The sequence below is a fragment of the Littorina saxatilis genome, linkage group LG9, assembly GCF_037325665.1.
Source record: "Littorina saxatilis isolate snail1 linkage group LG9, US_GU_Lsax_2.0, whole genome shotgun sequence".
Lineage (NCBI taxonomy): Eukaryota > Metazoa > Mollusca > Gastropoda > Littorinimorpha > Littorinidae > Littorina > Littorina saxatilis.
Genome location: NC_090253.1, coordinates 13409989 through 13419073, shown reverse-complemented (window position 1 = coordinate 13419073; position 9085 = coordinate 13409989). Strand labels below are relative to the sequence as shown.

At 37.4% G+C, this 9085-nt stretch overlaps 1 protein-coding gene across 2 annotated transcripts in view; it reads right to left on the bottom strand.

Moving 5' to 3' along the window:
* Positions 1-891: 891 nt before the first annotated feature.
* Positions 892-9085, bottom strand: part of LOC138975323 (fibroblast growth factor receptor 3-like) — a 50814-nt gene continuing 42620 nt past the window's right edge. For both annotated transcript variants that reach the window (XM_070347977.1, XM_070347978.1), the window contains exons 13-16: positions 8200-8270; positions 7662-7802; positions 6294-6402; positions 892-5304 (exon numbers count right to left, since the gene is read on the bottom strand). In XM_070347977.1, the coding sequence (XP_070204078.1) occupies positions 5281-5304; positions 6294-6402; positions 7662-7802; positions 8200-8270 (345 nt within the window). In that variant the 3' untranslated portion in view covers positions 892-5280. The remainder of the gene's footprint in view (positions 5305-6293; positions 6403-7661; positions 7803-8199; positions 8271-9085) is intronic.

Here is a 9085-nt window from a genome sequence, read left to right as displayed (position 1 = left end):
GGTATTGTAGTCTTATAAGTGTGCAAATGTGCCGAGAGATATAAAACTAATGTTATCATTGTGAGTAAACAAAAGATAGCAACTGTATGCTTGTTGCTGCTTCCCCACTGCAATAATTGGTTTTTTTTACAGTCTAATATATTTTCATTATTTGTGATTGTAGGCTTGAAACTATCTGTAAAAAAATTGTATTTTAAACTTATTTATTCATTTATTTGGTGTTTAACGTCGTTTTCAACCACGAAGGTTATATCGCGACGGGGAAAGGGGGGAGATGGGATAGAGCCACTTGTCAATTGTTTCTTGTTCACAAAAGCACTAATCAAAAATTTTCTCCAGGGGCTTGCAACGTAGTACAATATATTACCTTACTGGGAGAATGCAAGTTTCCAGTACAAAGGACTTAACATTTCTTAAGTACTGCTTGACTAAATTCTTTACCAAAATTGACTATATTCTATACAAGAAACACTTAACAAGGGTAACAAGAGAAACAGAATCCGTTAGTCGCCTCTTACGACATGCTGGGGAGCATCGGGTAAATTCTTCCCCCTAACCTGCGGGGGGTTCACAGGCTTATTACTCAAAAAGTTTTTGCTCTTTTCTAAAATGAATTTCACCACTGGATAGAGCATAAAAAACTCTTTAGGAAAATGTAAAAATATGAAAATCATGCAAAGGTGACATGCGACTCATTCCATGGTGGAGGGTCACATATGTGTGTGTGTGTGTGTGTGTGTGTGTGTGTGTGTGTGTGTGTGTGTGTGTGTGTTGGCAGAGTGCATACAATTTTTAAAAAAAATGTATTACCCTTGTACATCAACAATGTTTTACAAACAGACAGACACAAAGGCATGCATGTCAAATCACAAACGTCATCAACCAACAATATTTCTGTCAAAAGTTTTATTCAAATACAAAAGGACGGCCGTTCGATCACGTCAAACATGAACTAAAAAATCTGTACTGTCTAAATGCATTGAAAAACAAAAATCAAAATCATAACCAAAAGCAGTCAAGATGTAAAGATTTCTTCTTTCAGTTATTTTTCACTTAGGCTGATAGGGTCTATGTCGACCAAAAGAGTGGGATTCCCTGTAGGTGGAGTTCCTGTAGGGGGATTCCCTGTATACAGGGAATCCCACAGGGTGAAGTTTTTCGATAAAACTTGCAAACCATACTCGAATTTCTAAGAAATATAAAAAAAAGATTGAAAAACATCAAATTCTACCGATGTCGCCAAGCATCACGTGACTTTCAGCGATATCAGCGAAACGCTACAGGAACTACACCCTGTGGTATTCCCTGTATACAGGGAATCCACCTACAGGGAATCCCACTCTTTTGGTCGATATAGACCCCATCAGCCTCACTTAGGCTGATGGGGTCTATGTCGACCAAAAGAGTGGGATTCCCTGTAGGTGGAGTTCCTGGAGGGGGATTCCCTGTATACAAGGAATCCCACAGGGTGGAGTTTTTCAATAAAACTTGCAAACCATACTCGAATTTCTAAGAAATATAAAAAAAGATTGAAAAACATCAAATTCTACCGATGTCGCCAAGCATCACGTGACTTTCAGCGATATCAGCGACACGCTACAGGAACTAAATCCTGTGGAACTCCACCTACAGGGAATCCCACTCTTTTGGTCGACATAGACCCCATCTGCCTCACTTAGCATCTGTATGTACTGTACACATGTTATCTATGTGTGTTAACAGTGCATTAAAGGAACAACGATAACAAGACTAAAACAACAAACTCTAAACTCAAGTACTAAGAACTATTCTTCCATATAAACTGGGTAAGGCCAAAAAAAATTAATCTGTTTACGGTAACATAGGCCCAAAAAATAGGGTCGGTAGGTCGGGATTTTTTTAAAATTTTTAAGTTATTTTGCCAAAAAACAGACTTCTTTTTTTTTTTCCCAAATGCAAAAAAAAAGTCTAGGGTCGCGCGAAAAAATAGGGTCGGTTGGGATACCGTAAACAGAGACTGTTTTAGGTTTACTCAAACAAATAAAGCAATACCAATGTGTAAAAAATTAACTGAAATGTATCAACATACGTAAAAATTACACTGGAATGAAAAAGCTTTACCTGAAGTATTCTATCAGTCTGCACACAAAATAAGGCTTATTGAAGAAGATGAAGAAAAAACAACTTATCAGCCTCCACACAAAATAAGACTTATTGAAGAAGAAGGAAAGAAACGTACGAGTCAGTCTGCACACAAATTAAGGCTTATTGGAGAAGAAGACGAAAACAAAACAAAAACTTATCAATGTAAAAATCATCTGGAATGTATCACCATATGTAAACATTACACTGGAACGAAAAAGCTTGGGGAAAAAAGTGTTCTTTGCTGAAACCATGAATGAATACCTGTTAAATAGTTGCAGGTCTGCTTAAACTAGCTGTACTTCATAGAAAAACAGATTTTAATCAACAACAAACTTTTACAATCTTTATTTTACTACTGATTCAGGAATCTAGTTTATCACTTTCAAACTGCTTGATTTAAGCGAATCGACGGAAAATGACACTGGTGACACAGGTGTCATTCACAAAATTAATTTGTTTAAGACGGGCACAGTAGCGTGGTGGTAAGACGTCGGCCTCCTAATCGGGAGGTCGTGAGTTTGAATCCCGGTTGCTGCCGCCTGGTGGGTTATTTAAGTGTGGAGATTTTTCCGATCTCCCAGGTCAACTTATGTGCAGACCTGCTAGTGACTTAACCCCCTTCGTGTGTACACGCAAGCACAAGACCAAGTGCGCAATGAAAGGATCCTGTAATCCATGTCAGAGTTCGGTGGGTTATAGAAACACAAAAATACCCAGCATGCCTCCCCCGAAATCGGCGTACGCTGCCTGAATGGCGGGGTAAAGACGGTCATACACGTAAAAATCCACTCGTGCTAAAAACATGAGTGAACCAGGGAGTCTAAGCCCATGAACGAAGAAGAAGAAATCGTTTAAAAAAACAGTCCCACTCATCACAAGAAGTATAGTAGCTTAGCTCCTGAATTTTGGTATGTTCCCAAGTGGAAGAATGCTCTTGTCCCATGTAAAATGCTGGACAGATCTGTGTCTGTGCAGGTGGTCGCTTACTTAAATAGGACATAACCTTTAAATGCAAGTACTGTAAACGCACCAGAAATTTGTCAGCAAAACACAGTCAAATAGCTCTGCTGGCACAATCTATGTTTATACAAATTTACAGATGATGATGTTAAAAAAATGGCAAATGTGTAGCACACTGGATTTGCAATATTAAAATATTAAAAAGATGGCAAATGTGTAACATACTTGAACACACTGGATTTGCAATATTAAAATTACTGGATTTGCAATATTAAAATATCTTAAAGTCACTGCTGAAGATTATAATAAGAAAAACATGAACACATAATGTACTGCATAGATATTAAACTGTACAAAAACTCACTTTGAAGACTTAGTGTATGCCCATATACATATTCACATGACTGCACCTGTGTGCACACGTAAACCCAAACACACACATGTGAGCTACCAAACTTTTAAACACACACACACACACACACACACACACACACACACACACACACACACACACACACACACACACACACACACACACAGGAAATAAACCAAACAGTATACATAGCAACCAAAATCTGTAAAAAAAAACAAAATGTAAACAATGCGGATGATGTGTTGATACACATGAACACATACGTGGTATCGTTTTACTTCAGCGAGTCAACTGAAAGTATGTACAAACAAATGTCGAAACAAAATTTGCATTAAAAAGTCAAACTAAAATAAGCACACAGTTTTTGGCAGTTGTTATATTGATCAAGATTAAAAATATAAAGTGTATAAGCTTTGTATCAGCTATTACACACACACACACACACACACACACACACACACACACACACACACACACACTGCCTTTCACAATTCAGCCATATTCAACAGCTTCCTGTACAGAACACAATGTATATAAAATTGTTAAACACAACCAGTTATCCTTTTTTGTACACAGACAGAACACAAGTGGTAAAAAATTTATGGATTTCTGCAATGCCTTCTTTAACAGACAAAACAAAAATATATGTACTTATTCAAATGAACACAAAATTCAACAAAGAAATAAAACATACAGTACTGTCTGCATCAACGTAATATTTGTTCAGCTAAAAATAAAACCTTAGACACTGCTTACGAAGGTTACAAATCTTGGAATTCTTCCGTTGCATATAACTTGAGCAAAATAAACTGTAAACATTTGTACAAAATATATTATGAACACTCAAAGGTCAATGAGCACATTAAATAATAATAATAATACTTTCGATGTATAAAATATACAGTCTGAGTTTAAAAGTATTGAACACAACTCCGAACAGCCATTTTAATCTGCTTCTTTCAAAATGGTCACACCCTTTCTAGTATAATAATCCTTATCCATTTTCAGATGTTAAAAATACCTGTGAAAATGTATATAAAAAAAGAGCAACTTCAGCAAAACCTGAAAATATTAAACAGAAACTGGAAGGTACAGTCGAACCTGCTCTGGTGACCACCTCTCAGTAAAGACCACCTGCCCATTACAACCACCCCAAAACATCGCCAACATGTTTTTTTCTTCTGTATAATTCATCTTTTTTTTTTGCATAGCCACCACCTGTCCATAACAACCAGTTTTGGCCGGCCCCTTGGGTGGTTGCTATGGACAGGTTCCACTGTACTGTCTTCTTCCAACATCTTTTTGCATGTAGATTAGAACGCACAGCAATCTGTATTTTGGGCAGTTTAGTCACTGGAGAAAAACAACAACTGCAAAGACAATTCTAAACTGCATTAAAATTCGAAGAGCTGTAGTTCAGATTTGTTGATGCTATCGAGTCGTGGGCGGAAGTGCCTTTGGTGATTTGCATCTTGGTTAATTAAGAAACGAAAACCTGGATTGGATATGGATTCGACATCTTACTGCTTGTCATCCTAGAATTTAAAAACCCTATCAGAAATATTTATCCACATAAATTATAATAGGTTCTTTTACTAACATGCTGTTGTAGCGGACACAGACTGTGCCGACTCGTATACTATTGCCCTGTAGTTCTACACCTATGCAGCAATGCTCCACACAAACCTTGCAGATCAATACTACAGTTTCTAAGTGGAATAAAAATAAAAATTCACAAGCAAGTACATGTAGTACATGTACTTCGACAGACTGAGTTGAAATATATGGACTCTCGGAACACTGCTGCTGCCTTGTAGAGAAGTCTACTGAGTCATGTCCAAGTAAGCCTGAAACAATGAAGCAATTAAACAATAAATCAGTGAACAAATGAATGAGTAAAAGGAAATTCGTTTTCAATAAACAAATAAACAAGTAAATAAATAAATGAATAAACGAATAAATAATTAAATAATACATAAATGAATAAATAAATTAATTAGTTAATAAATAATATGCAAATGAATAAATAAATAAATAAAAATTAATGAATGAATTAATCAATAAATTAATAAATCCATTTTTATTGAGATGAGTAAGAGCATCATGGTGGGCAAGTGCATGTAGTTGAGGAGGCCACTAGTTGGATGAATACAACGATAGCAGATAAAATCAAAAAACGCTACGAAGTCATTAAAGGCACAGTGCAGCTCACAGCCTTCGTTTTGCGTTTTTGTTGCAGCTGAGTGCATTTACAGTTCAAAAATCCTCCTATGGTAGTAAAACAAACCCAAAACTACCCAACGACGACATCTGTGAAGCTCGACAGTTTTTTGTTCACGCGAGCGCATAAATTAACCTAGTTATTACGTGGTGTTTGGTCGGAGTTCGATTCAACTGAGTGATTCCGGCCTCCATTTTGTTTTACACAAACTCATGATGACGTCTGACATAGTTTGCTAGTGACGTGTCTTTTTGTGCATGATGTGGTGATCTACCTGATCTAAATTTAGATCCAAAAATAGGCCAAGACCAGCCGGGTCCGAGTACAAAATTAATTCGTAAAAAAATCGCAGTTCTTGACTCTTTGGGTGCAAGTCAATGAAACTTGGTAGTTCTTCTAATGGATAGCTGCCTGAGGTATGACTAAAAGCCCCAGGGGCTCCGTGCACCTGGATTTGACAAGTTCAGTACCTTTAAAAATAGAAAGCCCTAATTAAGACACACAGACCCACACATGCGCATGACAACAGAGACACCCCACCCCCACCCCCCATGCAGTCAATTGACCATCACCATGACTAGCAATTTGGCTTGAAATGTGAGAAATGAAGCTTACCTCGTCGCTCAAGGACGCCATCAAGAGGCGGTCAATCTGACAGACCAGTTGGGAGAAGTCTGGGCGGCCTCCAGGTGCAGTGTGCCAGCATCTCACCATGATGTCATAGCTGCAATCAAATATACACGTTTTCTTTTTATTAACTTGATAAAAGCAAAGAGAAATTGACAAAAGGGTATTGTTGAAGTGGCTGCCCTTACACAGCAGGGCAAAGGTATGACGCTTCAAAACCCGAAGAATAGTTAACTCAAGTATTTACAAGAATTAAAAAAAAATTACAACAAGAAACAAAATAAAAAAAGGCAATTTCATTGAATCTTTAGTCACAGACTGAACCAAAAATTCAGCAGAACCTAGATCGCTCAAAATGTTAAAGCAGGTAAACAAGATGCACAACAGAAAGATACTAATGAAAGGGTGTACTCTTAGCTTCCCAGATTGGGTGTGCTCCTGCAAAGATGCCAGAAGACAAAATGACAAAAACTCGATAGATGGAGGTTGTAGTGAATGTTTTGTTTTGTCGATGATTAAAGTATCTGTCCTGTTTCGTTATGTTTTCTGGTTGAAACTTCATAAACTTATCTTTTCTGGGGTTTTTTAATTCTCGAACTTAGAAAGTATAGCTGTATGTCACATGCTTTCCTTCTTTGCCACTACTAAAGCAAACGTGTGCAAGATTGTATGTTACACGCTTTAGGAGCATGGCAAGCACGGATTCAAACTCAAAATCGTCCCTCCAAAAGCCAAAAAATGCACACACGACTTTTATTTCTCCTGCTGTTATCGTTTCTTCTCTTTACAAATTCTTCAACGCTCAGAATACTGAAAACGACATCCCAGACGACAGTACTGTTTCCATAGGCGAATTTAGCTGCCCTTGGAAAGTGGCTCGCTCAGAAGGCCTGTTAGTCAAACTATAAGGACAGAGTTCTGAACATAGATGACAAAGATTCCGGAATGAACAAACATTTCGCGGATGCAGACACAGAAAGATGTCATGAAGAATGCAATGCTTCAAAAGATACAGACTGTGACGATGACTGTGACGTCATTCACATATACCGAGACGTCATTCACAGCTGTTCGGTCACTTCCGTCAAAAAGTAGATCTCTCCACAATGGCTGCTCCTCACTGTGTTCAGGTTTGTCAAGCTTGAGTACACAAAACGTGTTTGTTCTCTCCTCTGTTGAAGCTGTGAGACATAAATGCTATTCCGACTTGGTCGTGTGACAGAGTTTTCTTCCACACTCGATTAGCTGATGTCTAACTCAGCCTGATGGCTTCGTTAGACAATCAACGTAATCTCGTGTGGAAGAAAACGTCGGAATAGCAGGTACTATCTGGGTTGGGTTTTTTCAAGTGCTTACAGAGTGTGGGAAGCAAGTGGAGGCCTAGGCATGCGGTATCCTTCTTCCAACAGCTTGTTGTACAAATCTTCATGAGGAATGGAGGCATACGGCATACCGCCCAGCGAAAAGATTTCCCACAGCACAACTCCAAATGACCACCTACAACAAGCACAACAACACAACTCATGAAACAGTGCTTTTCTTACTTTTAATATATTAGATTGAAGACAGAAAAACAAATAAGCATGCATAACTCAGAATATGCTTATAATGTAATTTTTTTCATAAAAATGTGCAGGATTATGTTTAAAAAAAAATGTTTTCATTTATAAGATTCTTAGTTTAAAAAAAGAAAAAAAAAGGATAATACCATTCTCAAGATCCCCATCCCCCTAAAGCTTGCAGTTAAAGAAGTTTAAAGTGTTAGGGTTTTTTTCCTTTTATATCTTTCCAGGTCTAAACCACCATTATGGTGATTTGCCCTCAACTCTTTCCACCCCTATCCCCTTGCAAAATGTAAAAATATGCTCACAGAACAAATGTTACATGTACTTACACATCGCTCTTTGTGCTGTAGCGCATGTCAAACAGTGCCTCAGGTGCCATCCATTTCACTGGGAGTCGACCCTAAAACAGACAATTCAGTATCCATTGAAGTTTCATGTGTGAAGCACAGTCTTCAATCTTACTGGTTTAAACAATGTTTATTCATATTTTACATGTTCAGGAAATGTACATCGACATAAAGTGAAAAAAACAAGAAGCCTACGGCTTATGGTGGTGTCTTCAAACAAATGTACAAGAAGAACATGGCAGACAGTCAAGCCCTTAAATCTCATTGGCTCCATATTTGTTTTGCTTTACTTTTGCTTAAGTTTTGGTTTTTGGTTTGGCAGTTGGTTTTACTCTATCAAAAAGGAATAACTGTTTCAGTTACACGAATGGAAACTGTACATTCGGAAACTACAACAGTTGTCCCCCTTGATGCACAAACTTTGGTCACATTTTGATTATCTCCCTTGATGCACGAGACATCATAGTTTACTTGAGAAACTTCTGAAACTGCGTTCTCATTGTTACGTTCTTTAAACGAACTTAGCTTAACGGAATGTGTGTTTAGTCCATTAACTTTCACCATCTATCAAACCAAAGTAAAAATAAAAACTGGGGGGAAACATATGATGAAAGGACATAAGAATAATAGCATGCTCTCTTTTATACAAATGGAAGTCAGAGATATTTTGGAAGTCTTTTGTTTTCATTTGATATTAAGTGTAGGCAGGTTTCACAGTATTGTGTTCAGCAATTTACTATTTACACACTCAAATTCTACAAAATAAATGTTGGCACACAATTCAAAGGACATGTTTTTCCAACAAAGTGAGTTTGTTACAACTAAAAACAGTAATTTTTTTTATAGTCCTGGTCCTTATTTATATCTA